Source organism: Salmo salar, chromosome 26, assembly GCF_965601325.2.
Source record: "Salmo salar chromosome 26, fSalSal1, whole genome shotgun sequence".
NCBI classification, from domain to species: Eukaryota; Metazoa; Chordata; class Actinopteri; order Salmoniformes; family Salmonidae; genus Salmo; species Salmo salar.
In genome coordinates this window covers 46,970,294-46,984,136 of record NC_138316.1, presented here as the reverse complement: position 1 = coordinate 46,984,136, position 13,843 = coordinate 46,970,294, and the positions used below count along the sequence as shown (strand labels likewise).

Below are 13,843 nucleotides of genomic sequence, written 5' to 3'. Positions count from 1 at the left end.
GATATAAACATTTATTGAGTCAGTCCCCCTGGTTGGGTTGACAGACAGACAGACAGACAGACAGACAGACAGACAGACAGACAGACAGACAGACAGACAGACAGACAGACAGACAGACAGACAGACAGACAGACAGACAGACAGACAGACAGACAGACGCGTCAAATATAACAATAATGATATAATATTAAATGTAATAATGATAATGACATATTTCTCCCAAAATGTATTTTTTATTTTTTATCATTTATACTGCATCCTTGAGCCATCTTCAATGCTTTGGAACAATCGAATATCAATTCAAGATCCAAAACACTTGATCTCCAAGAGTACATTACATGTGCATCCAGGAAAAAACTACTACGAACGTAAACTAGGGTTGTAATGACGTAAACACATGCTGTGTCCCAAATGGTACCCTATTCCATATATAATACACTACTTTATGCACTATACACGGATAGGGTGCCATTTGGGACACATCTAGTGACGTCCTGAACCCTATTGCTCTTTTGACCATGCAAACAGAAGCAGCTTAGCAGTGTAATGAAAATAACTAGCATAGATCTGGCTCTGTTGCTATTGTAGAAGACAGCAGAGGCATAAGGTATCAGACCAGGACAAATACATAGTGTAAAATACTTATGTCAAATACTTGAAAAAATACATGTACTTGAAAGTATTTGAGTTGCACTTGATTTAGCTTGGCGTTTGTACTTCTGGGACCATATTACATTGGTTATATTCTACCGGTCCAAACTAAATTAAGTGCAGTATTTGAAAGTATTTGAAAGTATTTTTATTATTTGACCCAGGTCTACAAGGGATCATAATATCTGATATGGACCTCATTTTACTTTTAAGAAAATATTTAAAAGGCTAATTTCTGGGAAACAATGAAAAATGTATGAGCCCAAATAAAATACATATATATATATATATATATATATATATATATATATATATATATATATATATATATATATATATATATATATATATATATACACATATATATATATATACACATATATATATATGTGTATATATATATATATATATACATACATACATACATACATACATACATACATACATACATACATATATATATATATATATATATATATATATATATATATATATATACCTGGTGGAAGAACCACTGTATCAAAGAACCTAGCCTCATCACTGTACCTCAAACCGCTCAATTAAATTGGAGCACTGGACCTAGACTCTTAATAGGATGGGCAATGACTTTCTACTGACATTTTACTATTTTAATTTTATTGTGTCCTGTTCTTTTTTCCCCTTTTGCTTTTTTAAGTGAGTTGTATTGATCAAGCGCCAGCATTTAGTGTTCAGTTAGGACCTGGCTTTCACTAGAATGTTCTGATCCAGATTATGACTCCATCATCTGTGGATGACAACAGCAATCTGTAGCATGCAGGTATGAATTGAGCCACATCTAAAATGTTATACCTTTTCTATATCCATATAGAAACACTAGCTACGACCTGCCTTATTTAGCTAGCTCAATGTGAAATTCTGATTTGTGTATAATATAGTATACATTTGTCTTAACTGATTCATTCTTTTCTCATTTTTTTTTTTTTTACAAAATAGAAATACCTGAGATAAGAAAAACCATATTGTTTAATAATAATGATCTACTATAAAAAAGTTTGACACATTCTTTTAGATAAAAAAAAATCGTATAAAAAAAAAATCATATGGCAGCATCAATTGATAATTGACATAAATGTTGATCTTTTTTCTGAGTTCTCAAAAGGAAGTAGTATAACGAACATCCACTCAGGGCTCTGGTCAAAAGAAGTGCACTACATAGGGAATAGGGTGCCATTTCAGACGCAGACCAAGTGTGATGTCATGGTTATCATACCCATAAAGTAGCATACCCTGTCCTCTTTACAAACGACTCGTTTTTTGATGTTACTTAGAGTCGTTCAGAAGGTACAACGTTGCTTCACAATAGCCAAGCCAGAAATACAGTATGTATTGAGGATATTGAGTACTTATGGTTTTTTTCTTTCTAAAAATCAAGTAAAAAAAAAAAAACTTTTGTTGTTGTTGAGCATTAAAATGAACTCATAACCAAGCGTTTTCGCCAAAGGCACTGTCATGCACATAACTGTTTACTTTAAATCAACAAGTGGTTTTCATTTTTTGAAATTGAAAAATCAACTGCAGATTGTTGATTGGGACTTTAACCTTACTTAAGCTCAATAAAAACTGTCTGTTTCTGGCATGGCTAGTGGAAGTAGGACTCGAGGGAACCACGGCGACGCACGTCGGTAGTCCAGCAGTGGAAGCCTCCTCCCAGGGAGTTGGCGTGGCGGATGTTCACCTTGATGGTCTTGATACCTGGAGAACGGCGGGAGGGAGCGAGGGAGTCAGATAAACCAGAGGAATGGCAGTTGTCAAAAGGTCTGTCTTGGAACTTTATCTGAACTAACTTAAACAAACTAATAAAATCTATCTATCACTAAATAAAGATAAAAGGTCAAGAACTAAATGGTTGAATAAAATACTTAGTGGAGGGATTCTAATGAATAGGTCATAGGTCATACATGAAGGTCATGCTCTACTCACCAAGGTTCTCAAACATCTTGTGGATGGTGTGCTCGTTGGCATCACACATGACCCGTTTGGGGTCCAGCATCAAGACATTCATGGACAGCCACTTAGAGGACATCCACAGAGGGTGATCTGATGGGACAAAAGGTAGATTTACTAACCAGACACTCATAGATATCGTCACACCATGAAAAGACCACACCGACAGTGCTGAGTATGAGTTTTCTATCAACAAATCAGGAAGTGCTAGAAATAGGGTTGTCTTTTGTTGATAGGTGTCTTGAATTCCCAAACAACAACAACAACAACAACAACATCATACCATCTGGAATCAGAGGGGTTGGAGGCTTCACCACGGTCCAGCCGGCCTTCTCAAACATCTCCACCTGAAGAAGAGAAATCAGAGATGCTGTGGGTCAGACAGAGAGGTCTCTTCCCATGTAGCGTTTTATCAGTTACAGCACCACTCCACTAGAGGGCACTGCAGGAATGTATATACAGGGGGAAAGGGTCAACTGGTCAGGACTAATTTCTTGTTTCTCTCTCCTCTCTCTCTCTCTCTCTCTCTCTCTCCATCCCTCCCCATCTCTCTCTCTCATCTCTCTCTCCATTCCTCCCCGTCTCTCTCCTCTCATTCTCTCTTCACTCCCTCCCTCTCTCTGCACCCCCCCTCCCGCTCTTTCTCTCTCTCTCCATCCCTCCCCATCTCTCTCTCCATTCCTCCCCGTCTCTCTCCTCTCATTCTCTCTTCACTCCCTCCCTCTCTCTGCCCCCCCCCCCCCCCCCGCTCTTTCTCTCTCTTCTCTCCATCTGACTGACCTGACGACAGGGACGGTCAGGGTTGGACAGCACCAGTCCCGGCCCGATGATGTTGAAGGTGGCGTCGATGTGCATGGGGTTGGGGTCTTTGAATGAGATGATGTGGACCTTGTAGTCCGGGGCAAGATGGCGACGCATCCACTCAATCCCCATGTAGTTTGTAACCTGGAAATAGAGAAATAATGACTGGAATCAATCAACAATAAATTGTTTACACTTTTTATGTAAAAGTCCTCTATTATTTACATATTATTCACTTAGGAATGACGTGTTTAAATGATACCTAATAACTGCTTAGTAATATCTATTACTAATATTTATACACCATTTGGTACCAGGAAGTTACCAAATGTGTTGAATTATTCAACAGCAAGTTCCAGAAAGTACCTATTGAAATCATATAATTTCCTTGTGAATACCAGGTAAACACTTTCTGAGACATAAAAGAAAGTGTTGCGTTACCCAATTCATTACCTTCACTAGTTAACACTGTGGTCCTACAGAGCACCCAATTCATTACCTTCACTAGATAACACCGTGGTCCTACAGAGCACCCAATTCATTACCTTCACTAGATAACACCGTGGTCCTACAGAGCACCCAATTCATTACCTTCACTAGTTAACACTGTGGTCCTACAGAGCACCCAATTCATTACCTTCACTAGATAACACCGTGGTCCTACAGAGCACCCAATTCATTACCTTCACTAGTTAACACTGTGGTCCTACAGAGCACCCCATTCATTAACTTCACTAGTTAACACCGTGGTCCTACAGAGCACCCAATTCATTACCTTCACTAGTTAACACCGTGGTCCTACAGAGCACCCAATTCATTACCTTCACTAGATAACACTGTGGTCCTACAGAGCACCCAATTCATTACCTTCACTAGTTAACACTGTGGGTCTACAGAGCACCCAATTCATTACCTTCACTAGTTAACACCGTGGTCCTACAGAGCACCCAATTCATTACCTTCACTAGTTAACACCGTGGTCCTACAGAGCACCCAATTCATTACCTTCACTAGATAACACTGTGGTCCTACAGAGCACCCAATTCATTACCTTCACTAGTTAACACTGTGGGTCTACAGAGCACCCAATTCATTACCTTCACTAGTTAACACCGTGGTCCTACAGAGCACCCAATTCATTACCTTCACTAGTTAACACCGTGGTCCTACAGAGCACCCAATTCATTACCTTCACTAGTTAACACTGTGGTCCTACAGAGCACCCAATTCATTACCTTCACTAGATAACACCGTGGTCCTACAGAGCATCCAATTCATTACCTTCACTAGTTAACACCGTGGTCCTACAGAGCACCCCATTCATTAACTTCACTAGTTAACACCGTGGTCCTACAGAGCACCCAATTCATTACCTTCACTAGATAACACCGTGGTCCTACAGCGCATCCAATTCATTACCTTCACTAGTTAACACTGTGGTCCTACAGAGCACCCAATTCATTACCTTCACTAGATAACACCGTGGTCCTACAGAGCATCCAATACATTATCTTCACTAGTTAACACCGTGGTCCTACAGAGCACCCAATTCATTACCTTCACTAGTTAACACTGTGGTCCTACAGAGCTGGTCCGTACGTAGGCCTCTAGGCCTGTATGTAATTGTGTTAATTAGTGGCTCTGAACTTGGTCATTGACAAACAATAAAAGGCCTCAAAGGGACTCAATGTGTTCAGTGAGCCAGGAATCCGTCTAAACACCAGTTGTCTGTTCTGTCGGCTTGCTTCTTGCTACAGACTGGGGATCTAATTGCAGCTAGGCAGTGTAGGCTTCTGTTGGACAAGTTCTGCATCCCTAAAATATTTTGTCTCTTTATTAGTTGACCTGTAGCTAACCTATAAGGCCAAAACAACGACACCGGGTCGTTCAACATCTCATTCCAATATCATGGGCATTAATATGGAGTTGTTCCCCTCCCTTTACTGCTATAACAGCCTCCACTATTCTGGGAAGGCTTTCCACTAGATGTTGGAACATCGCTGCAGGGGACTTGCTTCCATTCAGCCACAAGAGAATTAGTGAGGTCGGGCCCTGAAGTTGGGTGATTAGGCCTGGCTCGCAGTCAGCGTTCCAATCCCAAAGGTGTTCAATGGGGTTGAGGTCAGGGCTCTGTGCAGGCCAGTCAAGTTCTTCCACACCACTCTCGACAAACCATTTCTGAGAGACCATTTCATGAACCTCCCAATGAACAGTTATTGTGACAACGTTGCTTCCAGAGGCAGTTTGGAACATGGTAGTGAATGTTGCAACCCGAGGACAGATGATTTTTAAACGCTACGCACTTCAGCAGTCCGTAGTCACGTTCTGTGAGCTTCTGTGGCCTACCACTTTGTGTCTGAGCCGTTGTTGCTCCTAGTTGTTTCCACTTCACAGTAACAGCACTTAGAGTTGACGGGGACAGCTCTATTAGGGCAGAAATTTGACGAACTGACTTGTTGGAAAGGTAGCATCCTTTGACGGTGCCACGTTGAAAGTCACTGAGCTCTTCAGTAAGGCCATTCTACTGCCAATGTTTGTCTATGGAGCTTGCGTGGCTGTGTACTCGATTTTATACACCTGTCAGCAACGGGTGTGGCTGAAATAGACGAATCCACTAATTTCAAGGGGTGTCCACATACTTTTTTTTAGATTAAGGAGTGAACACAGTGTGACTCTATAAACTAATATGTGGCATTGTGGCCTCCAAACCTGACTCCTCTGGACAAACAGATCCCTGCCAGCTCTGATGAAGTCAGCGGCGTCAAAGCACGGCTCGTGTTCGGTGGTGACAAACTTTCCCTGGGCAGCCAGCTTGTGTCTGTCTTCCACCGTGCGGATGGGGTACTCCTGGAGGGGGCAGAGAGAAAGACAGATTAGAGAGACAGACAGGTTAGTCCTGCAGGGGGCAGAGAGAGAGACAGATTAGAGAGACAGACATGTTAGTCCTGGAGGGGGGCAGAGAGAGAGACAGATCAGAGAGACAGACAGGTTAGTCCTGGAGGGGGCAGAGAGAGAGAGACAGATTAGAGAGACAGACAGGTTAGTCCTGGAGGGGGCAGAGAGAGAGACAGATTAGAGAGACAGACAGGTTAGTCCTGGAGGGGCAGAGAGAGAGAGACAGATTAAAGAGACAGACAGGTTAGTCCCGGAGGTGGGCAGAGAGTGAGAGACAGATTAGAGAGACAGACAGGTTAGTCCTGGAGGGCGGGAGAAAGAGAGAGACAGATTAGAGAGACAGACAGGTTAGTCCTGGAGGGGGGCAGCGAGAGAGACAGATTAGAGAGACAGACAGGTTAGTCCTGGAGGGGGCAGAGAGAGAGAGACAGATTAGAGAGACAGACAGGTTAGTCCTGGAGGGGGCAGAGAGAGAGACAGATTAGAGAGACAGACAGGTTAGTCCTGGAGGGTGCAAAGAGAGAGACAGATTAGAGAGACAGACAGGTTAGTCCTGGAGGGGGCAGAGAGAGAGAGACAGATTAGAGAGACAGACAGGTTAGTCCTGGAGGGGGGCAGAGATAGAGACAGATTAGAGAGACAGACAGGGCAGAGAGAGAGACAGGTTAGTCCTGGAGGGGGGGAGAGAGAGAGACAGATTAGAGAGACAGATAGGGCAGAGAGAGAGAGACAGGTTAGAGAGACAGACAGGGCAGAGAGAGCCAGACAGGTTAGTCCTGGAGGGGGGAAGAGAGAGCGACAGATTAGAGAGACAGACAGGGCAGAGAGAGACAGACAGGTTAGTCCTGGAAGGGGGAAGAGAGAGACAGGTTAGAGAGACAGACAGGGCAGAGAGAAACAGACAGGTTAGTCCTGGAGTGGGGAGGGGGGTGAGACAGAGGTCAGAGACTGACTGGTTTAAAGGTAGACTCAGTGATAAACAAAGTAAACAGCAGTATCGGGACGATTTCCGCAACAGAGTTGAAACACGAAGCTAAACTTCTCCACCGTTTTTGGCAGGCTGCAGCCAACACACTGCAGCAGAGTGAAGTGTACCCATACAGATACTCTGTGTGAGTGCATCTTCTTGTATCACACTCATATTAAATATCTTTGGTCAACCCTGCTGCTCGTGGCAATGTCACATCTCTGAGTCTCAGTTTAAGGAGAGGTCAGAGAAACTGACAGGTTGGAACGGGGGGGGGGGGGGGGGGGTTGATTATCTACAGCCATTAAGTTATGAGTCTCAGTTTAAGGAGAGATCAGAGAAACTGACAGGTTGGAACGGGGGGGTTGATTATCTACAGCCATTAAGTTATGAGTCTCAGTTTAAGGAGAGGTCAGAGAAACTGACAGGTTGGAACGGGGGGGGGGGGTTGATTATCTACAGCCATTAAGTTATGAGTCTCAGTTTAAGGAGAGATCAGAGAAACTGACAGGTTGGAACGGGGGGGGGGGGGTGGGTGGGTTGTAAGGAGAGGTCAGAGAAACTGACAGGTTGGAACGGGGGGGGTTGATTATCTACAGCCATTAAGTTATGAGTCTCAGTTTAAGGAGAGATCAGAGAAACTGACAGGTTGGAACGGGGGGGTTGATTATCTACAGCCATTAAGTTATGAGTCTCAGTTTAAGGAGAGGTCAGAGAAACTGACAGGTTGGAACGGGGGGGGGGGGTTGATTATCTACAGCCATTAAGTTATGAGTCTCAGTTTAAGGAGAGATCAGAGAAACTGACAGGTTGGAACGGGGGGGGGGGGGGTGGGTGGGTTGTAAGGAGAGGTCAGAGAAACTGACAGGTTGGAACGGGGGGGGTTGATTATCTACAGCCATTAAGTTATGAGTCTCAGTTTAAGGAGAGATCAGAGAAACTGACAGGTTGGAACGGGGGGGGGGGTTGATTATCTACAGCCATTAAGTTATGAGTCTCAGTTTAAGGAGAGATCAGAGAAACTGACAGGTTGGAACGGGGGGGGGGGGTTGATTATCTACAGCCATTAAGTTATGAGTCTCAGTTTAAGGAGAGATCAGAGAAACTGACAGGTTGGAACGGGGGGGGGGGGGGGTTGATTATCTACAGCCATTAAGTTGTCATGTAGGAAGTGTGTACCTTTAAATGGCCCCTTGCCACATGAGTAAAACACACACCCTGTTCTTGGGCCAAATCTCATGAGTAATACAAACACAGTAAATTTGGGCCTAATCTCATGGGTAATACAAACACAGTAAATTTGGGCCTAATCTCATGGGTAATATGTCACTTCTAGCATGATATATGAGATATGGCCAAAGCACAGAGTAATCTATGCCACGTATAGTCTACAATTTTATTCACCACGGTTTACATAACAGTGAATGCATGTTTAGTATGTGATCCCTGCAGGAACAGAGACTCTGAAGTGAGTGAGACAGTCTCGGGGTGAGGATGGCATCTAACACCTCACCTGATCGTACAGCTCATCAGACATGGTGGGTTTTGGGGGGGTCGTCCACTTGGCACCCTTTCTGAAGTACTCCTTGATGAGGGGTCTGTAGGCCCGGTACTCAAAGAAGCGGGACCTCCAGGCCATGGGAGCCTCGATAATCTCATTCCCCACCACCATGAGGATGTCTCTGGGCATGGCAGCGTACATGCCTGGGTGGAGAAGAGGAGACATGTTAGAGACACACGGGGTTTTTTACTCAATGTTCAGGTGGTGAATTTTCGATCAAACAATCAATAATTCAACCAACCAACCAAAAGAACAATCAATTAACCAATCAATCAATCCCGTAGCGCTCCCCCTCTGCCTACCAGTCGAGGTGAAGTCTGGAGTGTTGTACTCGAAGGACCAGTCCATGGGTTCAGGTCTCTGAACTGTAACTCCCTCCATGCGGAGAATATTGCACATTTCTTCAATCTCAGCAACAGCTTTCTTCAAGTGGTCCTCAGGAAAGCTTTGGCCCCCATACTTCTGGTAGAAGGGCCAATGCTTCTCATATGTGTTAGCCTGTTGACAAAAGTTCAATACGTAATGAACTCTAATGATTTATATTTGATTTGAGCTGGTGAGTCCCATTAAAGATTTGAATGTATTTGGCAAGGAAGCTGTTGCTATTTGGAATAAGCTAATTTTGCATCAACTCAATGCAATAATAATATATTTCTATATTTATGATGCATACATCTCAGTTTGAACATAGTGTAGATTTGTTCTACATAATTGTGAGTTCTGACTTGATGACCTCACCTTGACCTCTACTGTGAAAGGAGGGACGCGCGCGTTCTCGGCGCGGCCTACGATCACCTCTTCGAGCGGGTCCCATTCGTTGTAGGCGCAGACAGGACACTCCTGTAGCTCAGGCTCAGTGACAGCGTTCTCCTCCAGGGCGCGTTGCGGCTGCGCGGCAGCAGCGGAACTCGAGTAGCTCTGGAACGCGCCCTGCACCCAGCCAGTCATGGCGCGGCCGAGCTGCGGGAAGATGAACAGCTGCGTCAGTATCATCCACTCACAAGTCACGGTGTGGTCACACATTTCATGTAATGTTTAGAATTACAGGAAATGTGCTGTAAAACTGAAACATTTTCTCTCAACCTCATGGCAAAATGTGTACAATAGCATCATATTAGCTATAAAACTGCAAATGTTTATCTTTGCCCCATAGCAAAATGTGTAGCATTGTAGGAAGTTAGTTGTTTTCCCCCCAAAAAAATCCTTAATCATGTTTCGCTCAGACCTTGCGGGGCGCGAAACTGTGGTACGCCACTGGGTCACACTGCTGGCTCCGCAACGCAACACACTGGGTCACACTGCTGGCTCCGCAACGTAACACACTGGGTCACACTGCTGGCTCCGCCACGCAACACACTGGGTCACACTGCTGGCTCCGCCACGCAACACATTGGGTCACACTGCTGGCTCCGCCACGCAACACACTGGGTCACACTGCTGGCTCCGCAACGCAACACACTGGGTCACACTGCTGGCTCCGCCACGCAACACACTGGGTCACACTGCTGGCTCCGCAACGCAACACACTGGGTCACACTGCTGGCTCCGCCACGCAACACACTGGGTCACACTGCTGGCTCCGCCACGCAACACACTGGGTCACACTGCTGGCTCCGCCACGCAACACACTGGGTCACACTGCTGGCTCCGCCACGCAACACACTGGGTCACACTGCTGGCTCCGCATCGCAACACACTGGGTCACACTGCTGGCTCCGCCACGCAACACACTGGGTCACACTGCTGGCTCCGCCACGCAACACACTGGGTCACACTGCTGGCTCCGCCACGCAACACACTGGGTCACACTGCTGGCTCCGCAACGCAACACACTGGGTCACACTGCTGGCTCCGCCACGCAACACACTGGGTCACACTGCTGGCTCCGCCACGCAACACACTGGGTCACACTGCTGGCTCCGCCACGCAACACACTGGGTCACACTGCTGGCTCCGCCACGCAACACACTGGGTCACACTGCTGGCTCCGCCACGCAACACACTGGGTCACACTGCTGGCTCCGCCACGCAACACACTGGGTCACACACTGCTGGCTCCGCCACGCAACACACTGGGTCACACTGCTGGCTCCGCAACGCAACACACTGGGTCACACTGCTGGCTCCGCCACGCAACACACTGGGTCACACTGCTGGCTCCGCCACGCAACACACTGGGTCACACTGCTGGCTCCGCAACGCAACACACTGGGTCACACTGCTGGCTCCGCCACGCAACACACTGGGTCACACTGCTGGCTCCGCCACGCAACACACTGGGTCACACTGCTGGCTCCGCAACGCAACACACTGGGTCACACTGCTGGCTCCGCCACGCAACACACTGGGTCACACTGCTGGCTCCGCATCGCAACACACTGGGTCACACTGCTGGCTCCGCCACGCAACACACTGGGTCACACTGCTGGCTCCGCCACGCAACACACTGGGTCACACTGCTGGCTCCGCATCGCAACACACTGGGTCACACTGCTGGCTCCGCAACGCAACACACTGGGTCACACTGCTGGCTCCGCCACGCAACACACTGGGTCACACTGCTGGCTCCGCCACGCAACACACTGGGTCACACTGCTGGCTCCGCCACGCAACACACTGGGTCACACTGCTGGCTCCGCCACGCAACACACTGGGTCACACTGCTGGCTCCGCCACGCAACACACTGGGTCACACTGCTGGCTCCGCCACGCAACACACTGGGTCACACTGCTGGCTCCGCCACGCAACACACTGGGTCACACTGCTGGCTCCGCAACGCAACACACTGGGTCACACTGCTGGCTCCGCCACGCAACACACTGGGTCACACTGCTGGCTCCGCCACGCAACACACTGGGTCACACTGCTGGCTCCGCCACGCAACACACTGGGTCACACTGCTGGCTCCGCAACGCAACACACGATTACAAGGCCATTCACAGGTTTACCATATAACATTATATTATAATCAAATTGATTAAGATATTAAGCTTCCATGTGGATTTGTTTTATATATTTTTCCAATCAGTAGTTGAACTGAGGTGATTCTTCAAGTCCTGACCATGATAACTATGGTTTAAAGGTAAGTAGACCAAGGACTAACCTGTTAGCTTAATCTGTTGCAGTAAGCCTTATCATACACATTCTACATTTCACAAAGACAGATGCATTACAAGGCCAAAAGGAAAACCATTGGGCAATATAAGGTAAAGCCTAACGGAGCTGTGTTAGATATGGCCTGTTGGTTTTGAGTCAAGGTGCGCTTGATAAACGCACTTATCTTGGTTGGAGGTATAATTTCATGGGGTCAGCGGGCACATGCGCTGCTCTCCGTGTCAGTGGGTTCAAGGAGGGCCCGCAACAGCTGTCCACTGTCACTCACGCGCAAAAATGTGCTGCCGGACACATTTCTCTCTCTTACACATTTCCAAATAAAGCAGAAACGTTCTCTTCCAAAAAATACATAGGTTAAAGTTTTCATTTCTGTAGCAATTTTGCATTCTACTTTGTGCAGAAGGAATTGACTTAATTCTCAATTCCAGAGAACAGCATGCGAAATTCTTGAGTGACGCAAGAAATGCTGCTATATTCGTTTTACTTGAAACAAAAACTCGTCTATGTCCGGATAAAATCAATTAATGAAAGAAAATAACATGCTTTTTGATTGGTAGACCTACATTTATTTGAGTATTTTGCTGTGAAAAGAAAGAGTAAGAAAATAGCCTATTCATTTTATTTTAAAGAATAATGTTCAAAGTAATAAGAACAAACTCAATTAATAAAAAAAAAAACATCTAATTATAAAAAACTTAAATGAAATGTGTTCACTTTTCTGAGTGACAGCCAACAGCTGTTTGCCGCAGCTGCGCTCTCCTGAGACATCTCCACATTTTATGATTTTGTACATTTCTGAATAAACAAAAAACAGGAACTAAATACCAACCATAGCTCCGATCAGATGGGCGGCCTCGGCCCCCCTGCTACCTCCTCTGAGACACCTGACTCGCAGCATTGTCCGACCTGATAATGGTGATGGCTATTTGGGATATTCTAGCAGCGGGCGGCTTCGCGGCAGGACAAGATCCACCTGAATGTCAGGAGTTCTGAGAATGAATGGAAGACCCTTCGCTTTCTGATGCCTCTTTATATCCGCTCGCAGGGCGCCTCGAGGCATTGGGACAAGTTGTGGGGGGGCAGCCAACGTGACTTGAGAAAAATGTTCCCTGAAATTCTACACCTTACGCCAGCACATTCTTATCAGCCGCACACCCAATCTCTCCCACCACACAAATGGAAGAAAGTAACGTAACTGACTGATCTGTATATATAAGTGGTTTTCAGTCACATCTGAAAAGTTCCAGACAGACTACAACTACCCAAAATATTAAAAGTTAGTGAATAACATTTGCATATCACCATTCAATGATGAGATTATTAAACCTATTGCCTGAAAAGGGGATTGAGACATTTCTGAGATAATTAGATGATGTTTCAAAACAGGGCAGATAGCATTTGTATGTCATTGTGTGTTACTGTAAGATGAATCAATTCAACTATGTGATTTATAACATGTTGATGGAACAGAGGCTGTGTGTGGGACACTGCACTAGTGATAACATGAGGCAGGCTATAGGAGGTTATGGATGAGTGCAGTTCAGACTTCCAGCAAGATAGCATATGGTTCTATAATATTCAAGGTGAATGTTATTGTACATTTCTGGATTTGCAATATCTTGTGCATTTGTGTCAGATTTAAAGAGCAATATTGTACAAGGCCAAAACTGCAACAGTAGATACATACAGTAGATACATACTGTATCTACTGTATCTACTGTATCTATCTGCATCTCAGTGCTAGAGGCGTCGCTACAGACCCTGGTACGATTCCAGGCTGTATCACAACCAGCCGTGATTGGAAGTCCCATAGGGCGGCGCACAATTGGCCCAGCGTCGTTCAGGTTTGGCCGGGGTAGGCCGTCGT

At 45.8% G+C, this 13,843-nt stretch overlaps 1 protein-coding gene across 1 annotated transcript; it reads right to left on the bottom strand.

Moving 5' to 3' along the window:
* Window positions 1-1,638: 1,638 nt before the first annotated feature.
* Window positions 1,639-13,004, bottom strand: LOC106587738 (glycine amidinotransferase, mitochondrial). Its single transcript, XM_045708376.2, has 9 exons — window positions 12,806-13,004; window positions 9,600-9,821; window positions 9,164-9,359; window positions 8,814-9,004; window positions 6,148-6,285; window positions 3,418-3,582; window positions 2,921-2,984; window positions 2,614-2,730; window positions 1,639-2,385 (listed from the first exon to the last, which is right to left on the bottom strand). The coding sequence occupies exons 1-9, from the start codon at window positions 12,872-12,874 to the stop codon at window positions 2,273-2,275; spliced, it is 1,275 nt and encodes a 424-aa protein (XP_045564332.1). The 5' UTR covers window positions 12,875-13,004; the 3' UTR covers window positions 1,639-2,272.
* Window positions 13,005-13,843: the final 839 nt, after the last annotated feature.